The sequence below is a fragment of the Hyperoodon ampullatus genome, assembly GCF_949752795.1.
Source record: "Hyperoodon ampullatus genome assembly, chromosome: 18".
In the NCBI taxonomy this organism is placed as follows: Eukaryota; Metazoa; Chordata; class Mammalia; order Artiodactyla; family Ziphiidae; genus Hyperoodon; species Hyperoodon ampullatus.
Genome location: NC_136931.1, coordinates 51,449,300 through 51,462,585, shown reverse-complemented (window position 1 = coordinate 51,462,585; position 13,286 = coordinate 51,449,300). Strand labels below are relative to the sequence as shown.

At 58.0% G+C, this 13,286-nt stretch overlaps 1 protein-coding gene across 2 annotated transcripts in view; it reads right to left on the bottom strand.

Moving 5' to 3' along the window:
- Nucleotides 1-6,328: 6,328 nt before the first annotated feature.
- GRIK5 (glutamate ionotropic receptor kainate type subunit 5) overlaps nt 6,329-13,286 on the bottom strand; it is a gene marked incomplete at both ends in the record, with an annotated part of 47,450 nt that continues 40,492 nt past the window's right edge. For both annotated transcript variants that reach the window (XM_079723995.1, XM_079723996.1), the window contains 4 exons: nt 6,329-6,757; nt 10,636-10,757; nt 10,852-10,980; nt 13,032-13,257. In XM_079723995.1, the coding sequence (XP_079580121.1) occupies nt 6,329-6,757; nt 10,636-10,757; nt 10,852-10,980; nt 13,032-13,257 (906 nt within the window). The remainder of the gene's footprint in view (nt 6,758-10,635; nt 10,758-10,851; nt 10,981-13,031; nt 13,258-13,286) is intronic.

Below are 13,286 nucleotides of genomic sequence, written 5' to 3'. Positions count from 1 at the left end.
ATGTCTCTCTGCCTGTGTCTGTCTCTTTGTCTCTATGTCTCTTTTTCTCTGTCTCTTTCAGAGCATCTCTTTCAGTCTCTGCCCATTGCTCTCTGCTTTCCATGTCTCTGCCTCCCATGTCTAAAGAGCCTCACTTCTCCTCCTGGTCTTTTCCTAAGACCCTCCCGCTCCTTTTTTCTCTAAGGCACTTAGCCCCAGTCCTCTCCTCCAATCTGACCTCAGCTTCCCCTCCATTTCCACTTACCTGGAAGCCATCACTGACTCCCACCTCCCCCTTCTCTCTCCCAGTCCCCTCCCCACCCAGTTCTTCTCTCCTTCTCTCCTCACCCACCCCAAGCCACAGATCTGCAGCCCCATTCCCCAGCTCCATCCCTGGGCCCATCAGCCTTCATCCACCATCTTTCTCCTCATCCTTCATACTCCCTCTCCATTAGCCTCTCCCATCCTGACCCTCTCTCTCTCTTCATCCCACCCATCCCAGCCCACCCGCCTTCTAGCCCCCCACGGCCCCGCTCGACACGCAGGGAGGAATCCAGGGCTGCAGCGGGGGTCAGGTGGTCAGCCAGGGGAGGAGGCAGCATCTGCTGGAGAGACTCACAGACAGACAAGGACACACGGACACGGAGGAAAGGGCATAGCCAGGCATGCACAACCCCTCCCCCCATACACACACGTACGCATTTGCATACATACGCCCTCAGCCAGGCTCTCAGCCTCCCCGCCATGATTCTCCTGCTCCCCCCAGCCCCTGTGTCTGCTCCCCCAGATTAGGAGCTAGACACACACTGCAGCCCCAGGCCACTCCGCATTGCGGAGCACCCCCATCCAGGCCTGGAAGGAGAAAGAGAGGTCATCTGGTGTTCATCCCATAGTCTGGACCTGTCCCCGCCTGGCCAGGGAAGCAGACGGGCTTCAACGCCCCCAGACACAAACACCAGCTTTCAGACACACCCAGACACGGTTGCAGACATTCAGACACAAACCCGGGCCACACAATCGCAGGCGGACGGTGCTGCAGGGCCTGACAGAGCCAGGAGCACACACACGCACACATGCACACGCACACATGCACACGCACACATACGGCTGAGCAGGCAACCGCACCAGGTCAGGCAGAGATGCTGAGGGCGGGTCCGTGCCCCGCGGGCCCCGCACACAAAGGACACGCCAACATGCGCCACAGACCCCCGCCCAGCCAGGCGGCCCCGCGCACCCACTCAACCAGAGACACAACCACACGGACGGGCTGGGTCAGCCGGCTCACAGGTTCCTGAACCCGGGTCCCGGAGAGCAGGGGTCCCAGAGTCCCCGGCCCCCGCAGACCCCCAATCTCACAGGACCCACAATGTCACACACACACACACACACACACACACACGCATCGCCCGGCCGGCCCGAGCACCTACCCCCATCTTGGCGGCTCCGGGGGACAGGGGCAGGCGGGCGGGGCAGGGGCCGGGGCAACGGCCTCAGGGTGGGCTCAGGCGCGGGCTCGCGCTGGGGGGCTCTGCAGCGCCCGCGCCTCGGTCCGCGCGTCCGTCCGGCGGTCAGCCCCACTGCACACAGTCTGCAGCGGCCGCCGTCTCCTCCTCCTCATATGCCCGCGCCCGCAGGGGGGCCGGCGCTGGCCAATCAGGGGCGCCGCCGCTCTGATGGACGGCCCTCGGCCCCGCCCCCGGTACTGCAGCTGTCCTCCCCGCCCCCCACCCTCCGCAAAGCGGCGGCGAGGCGGCGTAGGGGGAACGCTGCAGGAGGCGGAGAACCTGGAGACCCCCGAAATGAGGGACCTGGAAACCCCCGCAGTGTGGGGTGTCGGCTCCGAGGAAAGGGCGCCGAGGGTGGGAGAGCCCCAGAATCCCCCTCATTGTGTGCCACCAGAGGGAGGAGTGCGCTGTGGAAGGTGGACACCACCGGGTGGGGGGAAAGCCCCGTAAATCACCGCAATAAGGCAGGAGGGCCAGAGCACCTTCTTCTGCAGTGAGGCAGGGGGGAACCCTGGGGACTGTGGGGTGCTGTTCAGGAGGGGGAGATGGAGGGGGCACAAGGGGCAAGGAAGACCCCACAGTGAGCAGGGAAGCTGCAGTGGGGGTAGGAGCCCTGATCCAACGAGACACAACTGCACAGGTACACAAGAGACACATCACAGGCAGAGGATTCCACCAAGCATCATACTCACACATGACCATCACCCAGACAGCACAGATGCTGTGGACACACATACCACTCACCACCAGTTTCACAATCACATTCCATCACACACCAGCTAATACCCTCCCACACACCATACACTACCCCATCAAACAACCCCAGGGACTCACAAACATGTAGAAACGAAACACACATAGCACACACACCTTGCACACCCCATCACACCATAGAATCAGAGTCATAAAATGCCATGTAGATTAACACACACCCTCAAAACACAACCTCACAGATATGCACATCACATACTCCATCAGAGCTGGCCTTAAACCACCTCACATAAAGAGCCATAACCATAAAATCCATGGACCCACAAACCAGTACACATCTACACTCAGCACCATAGCACACCCACAGGCCTCACACTGCCCCAGACACCACTTGAGGTTTTGTGAACACTGTTTCATAGTCACACAACATCACACACACTCCTCCCCAATATATCCGGGCATAAGCAAAGGCCCACAGTGCAAAATTGCCCAAGTGTTGCTAATTGTGAATGACAGACAAAAGGTGCACACAGACTCACACACAGCACAATAATTCACCGACACAGATCACACAGCACCATCCCACACACCTCACACACTACACACATCATGTATTGCAGTGCTATCTCATACACCTCTGCTGTAGCTCCAAACACACCCCCAATGCCCACACCCACACACCACGCACATCCCACCTCGGTATGTATATACACACACAGATGCACAGCCAGCACCCACACCCCAAGCCTGTCACATACACACAACACCCCGTCAGCCACCCACTGGAGCCTGAGGTGTTACAGCCTCCTACCCCCACCTCTCTGCTCTACGAGGAACACTCCCAGACTCTTCCTGGGAATGGCAGAAGGGGCAGAGAGCAGGCAAGAGCCTGTCCCTGTAGCTTTCTCAGAATGTGGGTATCCTCCCTACCTATGGGAGTGGAGATGTGGGGGACAGGCAAGGGGCACAGAGTAAGCCTGGTGTATAGCAGGTGAGAGGGGAAGGTTAAGGACCTGGTCACCGAAATGTGTGAAAGAGTGAAGGCCAGAGTGAGACACACAAACTGAGAAAGACAAGAGTCAGAGATTCAAAGCCACAGAAAGATGGGCATGGACAGGGAAACTGGGCCAGAGAGTAAAAGGGGGCAGGGAGGTGGGTTCCTTGGCTTCCCCCAGCACCCAGAGCCTCAGCCCAATCCTGTGCTCTGACCCATCCCCTCCCTCCCCGCTGTCCCTTGTTGCCATGGTAACAAGGAGGCCGCATATGCAGCAAAGGAGGCTGGGCTTGCAGACCTGGCCTGTCTCCATGGAGACTGGGGAAGGAGGGGAGCCACATCTTCTAGCCCTGGTAGTTGCCCCCCTACAACTCTGCCCCCTTCCAGGGGGAGGGAGGGAAGGAGGGAGAACCTGTCAACATATTATCTTTTCCCCCTCCACCTTGTCCTACAGGGATGGGCTTGGACCATGGGAGGGAGATTGGGGTGACAGAGAAGCCTGGGGATGTCAGGATCCCAGGAGATTCTCGGCTTTCTCTCCTCCTGCTTTCCAGCTGGACTGGGGGAGACCCAGGTCCCCCACACCACATCCCAGACACAGGCTCATGTCCCCCCCTCATGCACTCCTCAGCCTGGTGAGACTGATGACTGTGCACCGTGTTCCCAGCGCGAGGCTTTGCGGAAGTTGGGTGGGGGGGGAGGGAAGATTTATGAAGGTCACAGGGATGGATGGGGACAAGAGGACTCGGCAAGAGAGATGAAGGGAGAGACTAAGAGAAGAAATGGACACACAGAGTTCAGAACCAGAGAGAGGCAAATAGGAACAGAAAAACAGAAACACCAACAAAGACAGATAGATAGATGGGCAAAGACAGAAATGAGAAAACAGACATAAGAGGCAGATCAACAGAATTACTTAGTGAAGATGACAGAGAGACACAGGGACATAGAAAGCCAGGCAGACACGTTTGGCACACTGGGAAGACTTAGAGATAAAGGCTGGGGAGACAGAGCAGAAATGGGGGTGGGGGAGACTCAGAAATGGGGAAAGACCCCAGAGGAGATCTGCTTGGTATTGGAACAGAGAGGGAGACAGGCCAGAAATGTCTGCAATCATATTCTAGTCACCCTGACAGACTGATAGTCCCGCCCAAGGGCAGAGACATTGATCAGTCTGTGAGAGATGTGGAAACAAGAGAGACCCTGAGACACAAGCTCATCCCCACACCTGTCTCTGAGGGGCACACACACGGCAAGGGTCTGAAGAGGCCAGATGGAGACTGGGGGCGCCGTGTGCCAGGCGGGGTCCCCCGGAGTGTGGCCTGCCCAAACACTGAGAAGGCAGGCGGGTCCTGCAAGGGAGACAGGGCAATGCTGCGCGCCAGGACCGCCAAGCCCAGCAGGCCGGTGCTGAACGGACAGCTCCCGAGCTCTGGGCCCCCTGCCCGAGGGGCGGGGCCCAGCCTCGCTCCTTTCCCTCGCTTGGTCCCTCTCTCTGTCTAGCGTTCCTCACTGCTCGGGCCCCCTACCGTCCTCATCTAGTTTTCTACAGCTTCTTGTCTCACCTCTGTTCCACCTCAGTCTCTGCTTCTCTCAGCCCCAACTCCCCGGGTCTCTTATTAATTTCCCTGTTTTCTCTGTCTCCACCTCGTCCCCTTCTCCATTCCGTCTCACCCTTCTCCCACCTCGTCATGGTATGTCTCCCTGTGTCTCCCCCTTTGCCCTATTTCCCCATCTTTCTCTGCCCCCCCATAGTCTCTCCCCACCTCTACCCCATCTCTGTCTCTTCCCTTTCTGTCTCTCCGCCATCCTCTCCCCATCTCTTTCTTTCTCTCCACCTCTCCATCTCTCCCCCTGGAACTCGGCCTCGTCTTGGCTCTGGCTGTGTGACCTTCACTTGTCTTTTCTCAGCTGCAGTTTCCACAGAAACCTCCAGCGGGGCGGGGGAGGGCGTGGCCAGAAAGCAGACCCACCCTTCTCCCCGCTCAACCAGCCCTCGGCCTACCCCGCCCCACCTCCTCCCTCCCCACGACTGGGATTTCTCACCTCCTCTCTTGGGGGCGGGGGAGGTACGTTTTCAGCAGAAACACAGGGTCACAGTCACACAGCTGAAGATGGGCTCACGGATGTACACACATACACACACGCACATGACTGCAAAGTCATGACAAATTACCCTGGCCCAGGCACACACTTGCCACCATACGGGCCACCCAGGCACCACCACACTGAACTCTTCGCTCACCCTCCCCTCCCCCAGCCCCATCTGGTTTCTGTCTTTCTATGTCTCCTTTTCCTGGTGTCTCCGCCTCTCCAGATCCCTGTATCTCTCTCCATCTGTCTCAGGGTCTCTGTCGCAGCCTCCTTCTGCCCTGAGAGAAGGTCAGTGGAGAAGGGCCAGCTGCCCGGACCTGGGCTGACCTACTGTCTGTGGGCAGGGCGGAGAATCGGGAGAGTGCAGGAGTGACCATCCAGTCTGTGGTTCTCAGCAGACTCCCTGGAGCGGGGAGCCCAAGCCTTCAGTGCCCTCGCACCCCTAGGAAATGAGACCCGGGTATCCCCAGTTTTGGGGTTTTGTTCTTTTTTTATTCCAACGGGGACTGGGGTGTGGCAGGGGGAGGGATGGGGGCCCAACTGACCCCCTCCCTGTGGGGGTCTCATAGAAATTCCGAGGTTTCTCCCCAAAAAAAAGAGAGAAAGAGAAGAGTCGAGGGGCACCAGGGGACACCCATCTGTCCAGAGGCCTCCCACTTCTCCAGAAGTGGGGAGGGCTGCGTTAAGTCTTGGGGAGCCCGAGCAGTCCCAGGATGGGGTTCTCCCCGCGAACTGCTTTCCGCTTCCGGGAACAGCCCCTGCAGTCCTCGGCCCCTGGAGTCCTCGGTTCCTGCGCTCCTCTTGTTCGCAGTGGGGGACGGAGTGCGGGTGTCCGCGGCACCCTCTGGCGAGTCCATTAGGGGGCGCAGGCAGGTTCCGGAGCCGAGCCTCAGACTTCATCGGGAACCGAAGGCAAAATCGCGGCGTCCGGCGCGCGGGGGCACAAGTCCCGTCCCTCGCCCACCAGGGAAGCGAGGGCGGCCGGGGCCTGGGGCGAGCCCAGTCCCTGCGGTCAGTCCGGTCGCCCGCCCGGCCCCGCCCGTGATCACTCGTGTTCGGCCAGCTCGCGGGGGCCGACGGGGCCGGGCCGGGACCGGGGCGGGCTGGTGGCTTCAGCGGGGGCGCCCAGGCCACGCGGGGGCGCGCCGGCTCCGGAGGCCCGCAGCGCCTGGATGCGCCGGCACTCCTGACAGACACGCACGTGGGTGCAAGGGGTGGGGGCGGGGGGCCGGGCCCCGCCGGGCGGCCCCGGATCGTCCAGGAGGCGCTGGGGGCCCCCGTGCGCGCTGCCCGCATCCCCGCCCGCGCCGGCGGAGTAGAGCTTGCCGTTGCTGAGGCGCATCTCGCGGACGGCGCGTAGCGACAGCAGGGCCCGGCTTGGGCCTCCCGGGCGCCGGCGCCGGCGAGAACGCGACGTCTTGCGGCAGGACACCGCGTGCCGCAGCTCCTGCAGCATCTCCTGGCACACCGACACCTGGGGGCGGCGCGGGGCGCGGTGGTCACTGTCTGCGACCTCCTTGCCGCCGCCCCTCCCCCCTCCTTTCCCCTCTGCCTCTCAGCAACCTTCTCCACACCCTCCTGCTCTCCCTGCCCCACCCCTGTGTCCACCTCGCATTCTGTTTCCTGCACGCCCTTTCACCTCCTCTCTTCCTTCCACCCTTTCCTCATTTCCCATTCTCTTCCCTCACAGTCCCCTTATTACCCCGTGCTCTTCCTGTCTCGTCTCTCCACCTCTCAACTCCTGCCTCTCCTCCACCTCTCGCTCCCGTCTCCCTTCTTCTTTGGATTTGTTCTTAAATCTGCCCTTCACCTCCGGTCCACGCTCCCCTCTTCCTACTCTTTCCTCTTGCCTTTTCACTCGGAAGTTTCTAACTGCTTCTAGTCCTTCCCTCGTACTCGTTCTCCATCCTCGGCCACTGATTCACGCACGCACTATTGCCAGATGTATTTGCTGACCGCCTACTGTGTTCCAGGCACTGTTTCAGGCACTGGAGATACAGCAGAGAACAAAACAGACAGAAGTCCCTGCCCTCATGGAGGTTATATTCCAGTGTGCAGAGACAAAACATAAATATGTAAATATAAGTTGTACGTTAGACGGTGATGAGGGCTTTGGAGAAAAATTAAATTGGGAAAATAGGTGGGGGTGTGGGTGGGGAGTGATGCTGAATTTTGAGGCGGGTCTTTAGGGGAGACTCATTGAGAAGAGGACCTGCAAGTAGACAAAGGCAGTGCAGGATGAGCTGCGTGGGGCCTGGCAGGAGGGAAGGCAGACAATTCAGCTGGATACAGGTGTGAGGTGCTGCAGGAATGTGGAGCAGGTCAGGGTGGCCAAGGTGCGGTGGGCAAAGGGGAGAGGGAGGAGATGACGTCAGGGGAGCAATGGGGGCCGGCTTGTGTAAGGCCCAGAGGCCACTGTAAGGATTTGGCTTTTACTCTGAGCCAGACGGGAGCCACTAGAGAGTTTTAAGCATAGGACTGCTGTGCTTTCACAGGATCACTCTGGAGCTGTGTTGAGAACAGACTGTAGGGAGGTCAAGGGCAAGAGCAGGGGACCCACTAGGAAGCTGCTACGATCACCAGACGGGATATGGCGGTGGCTGGACCACAGTGGTGGTGGTGGCCAAGGAGGTGAGAAGGGGTTGATTTCTGGGTATATTTCAAAGGTGGAGCCAACAGTTTTTGCTAAGAGATCAGATAGAGGGTGTGAGAAAGAGGGAGGAGTGAAGGGTGACTCCACGTATTTTGGCCTGAGCAACTGGAATGATGGCACCGCCTGATGGGTGGGCAGGAGCTCTGTGTTGGCCACGTGATGTCACGTACTACCTGGTGGACATCCACGTGGAGATGTCAAGTATGGAGCTGAATTTACAAACGTGGGTTCAGGGAGAGGTCCCTGTAAGGGATACACATTTGAGGGTTATGGTAGGCAGCCTCCGTATCCTGCCCCTGGGGTGCTCACACCCTTGTGTACTCCCCTTTGCCTTTGTATGGGGTTCACTGTGTGACCAACAGAATAAGGCTAGGTCAGCTGACATTTTGGCTTCTTCCTGACTCTCTCTTGCATCACTCGCTCTGGGGAAACTCAGCTGCCACGGCATGAGGACACTCAAGCGGCCCTACGGAGAAGTCCCTGTGTGAGGAACTGAGGCTTCCTGCCAACGGCTATGTGAATGAGTGTATTTTTATTCTCTCTATCTTAGGATGTTTTGACATCTGAAACATCTTGCTAGCCAGGGAGAGACTGCCCTCCCAGAGCTAGCCAATTGTTAGGGATAGCAAAGGGCTGGGAACCTGCTTTTCACATGAAAACCAACCAATCCTGAGTCTATACGCCCCCTTTATCTGACTCTCACACACCAAGCCAATATTTCCCCTGCCCTAAATCAACCCAGGGCCGGTACCAGACAATTAGAGACCACCCCACTAGTCCAGAGCCTGCTGACAGTATTCACACTGCCCAGTCCTAAGCCGTTTCCTTAGCTGCCTTGCCTTTCTCATGGAAACCCCAATAAAGGCTCTGCCCTAGGTTTCTCTCTCCCTTCTTCTGCCTCCTGACCAAATCTGGTGCTTTCCTTGTGGCCCTATCGTGGTAGGCCCCCTCCTGTCAGGTAATATAAGTAATAAATTCTTCTTTCACTGGCATTGGCCTCTTCTGCTCAGTCACTTCCATAAATTAAAACCCCACAGGTACATTTTGAGACAGTGAGCCATCCTGGAAGTGGATCCTCCAGCCCCAGTCGAGCCTCCAGACAACAGCAGCCCCAGCCAACATCATGACCATGACCTTACCAGAGACACTGGGCAGCCAGAACCACCCAGCTAAGCTGCTCCCAGATTCCTAACCTATGGACACTGTGAACTGATAGAAGTTTGCTGGTTTAAGTTGCTAAATTGGGGGATAATTTGTTACATGGCAAAAGATAAATAATACAGGAGTCATCAGCACACAGATGGTCTTACAAACCATTTGGCTGGATGGGATCGCCAAGAGAATGGAGAAAGAGAAGAGAAGAAGTCCAAGGATCGAGCCCTAGGGCGCCCCAACAAAACAGTGCCAGAGAGGTAGGAGGAAAATGAGGCAGGAGCAGGGAAGAGAGGGTTGTGAGGAGGGAGTGATCGGCTGTGCTGAAGCCCATGGCTGCCTCACGATGATGAGGCCGGAGACTCAGGCGCTGGATTTCAGATGCGGAGGTCACTGGTGGCAAGACTGGCTTCAGAAGAGAGGTGGGGACAGAAGCTGGATGGGAGTGTGTCCAAGAAGGAATGGGAGGACAGAAACTGGAAACAGCAGAGGGACACACCCTGTCAAGGCTACAACAGAAGGGGAGAAATGGGGTGGTGACTAGGAGGCGAAATGGGGTCCAGAGAGGGTTCCTTGAAGATGGGAGAAATGACAGCACATCTGTATGCTGCCGGGCTTGATCCAGTAGAGGGAGAAAAGCGGATGATGCTGGAGGGAAGGAGAGAACAGCTGAGGAATGTCCTTGGGAAGGCGAGAGAGGAGGAGACGGGGCGCATGTGGAGAAGCCTTAGCGAGAAGTGTGGATGTTCATCTAGAGTCACTAACGGGGCGAGTGGAGAAAGCAGGAGGGTCGCTGGATGTAGAGGTGGGGCTTGGCATGCTTTCCGACTCCTCTGCTTTTCTCAGGCCAGTAGAAGCAAGGTCATGGGCTCAAAGCAAGGAGGGGGAGGAGGGGCTGGAGGCTGGCAGAGAGAGGGAAAGGTTGGAATCGCGGAGGAGCACGGGGGCCCGCGGGGTTAGCACTGCAGGAGTATGGCTGGGGACCACCATGCCCGCGTATGGGCTGAGACCAGCCAGCAAGTCTGCCTTCCTGCTGTCGCATTCCGCTGCATTCTCCTTGCCCCGTCTCTCCTCCCGTTTCTTCGTGCTTTACCACCTCATTCTTTCCCCGTATCCTTCTCTCTCTGCCCCTCCGCACTCCTTCCCCTGCAGCCTCATCTCTGCCTGCGCCCTTTTCCCCCCCGTCCTTCCTCATGTCCGTGGACCCTCTCTCCGGTCTTCCGTCTGCTCTCACCTCTTTTTTTTTTTTTTTTTCTGGCCGCACCGCGGCTTGTGGGATCTTAGTTTTTTCCCCCATCAGCGATCGAACCTGGGCCCTCTGCAGTGACAGTGCAGAGTCCTAACCACTGGACCGTCAGGGAGTTCCCTGCTGTCACCTCTTCATGGACCTCCTGGACCCCTGGAGTCGCTCTGATCCTCTCACGTCCCCAGCTCCCAGCCCCCCAACCCTCTCAATCCTCCAGTAATGGCTCCCAATGCCATAGTCTTCACACCCCCTGCCCCTGGGGTCCCACTTCTTCCCACACACCCTTCGCCAGCCCCCTCACCTCTTCTGACTCTGCCGACCTCCGCGTGGACCATATGAATTCCATGACTGCCACGAAGACAGCAATGATGAGGCCACAGATGAGCACGACAAAAATGCCGCCGATGTTCTCCATGCCCAAGCCTGGGGGTGGAGGGGGAGAGCCAGGGGTCGGGCTGTGTGGGCCAGGGGCGGCAAGGGGCCTTTGGGAAGGGCACGGCGTGCAGGGGTGGCTGACCTTTAGCTCGATGGTCCTCTTCCTTGGGGCACCGGCTCCCCTCCCACCACTTGCGCTTTAGGATCTCCAGCCGGTTGTTCTCCTGAAGCTGCAGAATGGCCAGTGTGATCTCATCCCGGAACGGGGAGCCTGGACCGGGCACACGGTGGGGTGGACGGTCATCGGGACCCTGGAGCCCTGCCTGCCCAAACCCCAGATGTTCCCTCTCCTCTGCAGCTGCTCTCCTCCCCGCTCTGCCGCATCCCCAGCACCTTCCCTGCCCACCTTCAAATCTGACTACTGCTCGCCACCTCCCCTGCAACCAGCCCTGGGCCAAGCCCCCACTTGTCACATTTGTCACTGGTCCCTCTCCCTGTGGCCCCCCCTCACTCTCTCCCTGCCAGGCTCTTCTCAACACAGCAGCCAGAGGGACAATTTCAGAAACATAGCCATAGATCACACCTCTCTGGTGCTTAAAACTCTCCAATGGCTCTGTTTGCAGCTAGAAAAAAAAAATCTTCAAATATTCAACAAGATTCTGCATTCACTGGTCCCACCACCTGGGGCTCCCTTAGGACCTTTGCCTCTGCCTGGAATGTTCCTTCCCTCACTTCACTCAGGACTCTGCTCACAGGGTGCCTCAGGGGCTCTTTTCTAACTCTATTTTTTATTTTTATTTTTTTTGCGGTACTTGGGCCTCTCACTGCTGTGGCCTCTCCCATTGCGGAGCACAGGCTCCGGACGCGCAGGCTCAGCAGCCATGGCTCGCGGGCCCAGCCGCTCCACGGCACGTGGGATCCTCCCGGACCGGGGCACAAACCCATGTCCCCTGCATCGGCAGGCGGACTCTCAACCACTGAGCCACCAGGGAAGCCCATCTAACTCTATTTAAAATGACGGCAAGCACCCCACTCCCTGTCCATTCTTCCCCTTACTTACTTCAGAGCAGTTGGCACTGCTTGACATCACATTATAAAGCTACGTGTTTACTGTCTGTCTGCACCCCTAGTAGACGGCTGGAGGTGGGGGCTGAGCAGCTAGCTCCCTGCTGTGGCATCCCAGAGCACCCAGAGCAGTCCTGGCACACAGTAGGGCATCAGATCTGCCAAGTGAACGAATCCCCAGCCACACCTCTCCTCTGCGTGGCCCCAACCCTGGACCACCTCTCTCCTCTCTACCCTCAGATCCTCCCCTTAAACCATCCTTGGGCCCCAAACACCCCACCCATATTCTACCCTCTACTCATTTCTTCATTCACTACTATAATTCTTGAGCATCTACCAGGTGCCAGGAACTAGGGATACAGGCAAGTGGGGTGGTTGGTATTTATCAGGCACCTACTATGTGCCAGACCCTTGGCCTACAGAACTGTATTTAAGTCTCACAATAATCCTGTGAGGCACGTGTTACCACCCTCATTATCTGCATGAAACAGGTGACACTCTTGCCTGAGTCAGGGAGGAAGCTGGGATTTGAATCCAGGTTGTTGTGACTCCAGAGCCTGTCCCTCAAAGCACCAGGCTATACTGCTTCCCTGATACAGCACTGACCCTACCACAAAGCTGCTAAGATTTGGGGTAATTTGTTATGTAGTCATAGCTAAGAAATGCAGTGGTCATCAGAATACAGGTGGGTTTAAAAGCCAAAATGCCAAAATTTGGTGGCAAAATTGGTGGTGAGTTTCCAGCACCAAGCCCTGGAAAAGCATGTCCAAGCCTCCCTAGCAGATCCATCCATCATTCTTCCTCCCTCCCTCCTTCCCTCTCTCCCTCCCTTCCACCCATCCAGCAACATCCATTATGTTGCTGGAGCACCTGCTCTGAGCCAGGCTGTGGGTTTGGTGCAGAGAATATGAAGTAAATAAAACCAGGTCCTCACCCTCGAGGGGCCCTCGGACCCACGGGGGAAGGCAGCAAGCCTCACGGCTCACACGCACTGACTTGTGCACAGTACCACCGGGTTCTCCCAACAGCCCTCCAGGGCTGGAGCTGATTGCTCCTAGGCCTGTTTATAGGCAGGTGGAGGGCGCAGAGGCCCAGGGAGGCGGCATCACCTTCCCAAGGCCACACAGCTAGGAGGCCACACGCAGCACACCCAGCCTGCTCGGGAAGGGCCTGGCCTACTCCCTGGGCTGCTCACACAGCTTGGTTTCAGCTGCCTGGGGACCCACGGCCTCCCACCCCGCCCCACTGCCGCCATACCCAGCGGCATGCCGATGCCGTAGCCCTTGGTGTCGAGGAGGCCCCCAATCTGGGTGAGGTTGCAGTTGAGGCGCCGGTGGTACTCATTCATGGTGGACTCGAGCAGGAAGGCGTAGCGGGAGTTGAGGACGCGGGCGATGCCCTCCTCTGTGCTCTTGACAAACACGCTGGGCTGCTTCGACTGCATGTAGTTCCACATACGCTGGTACGTCTGGTACCGTGAATTCTGGGCAGAGGGCGCATGAGGGGAAGATG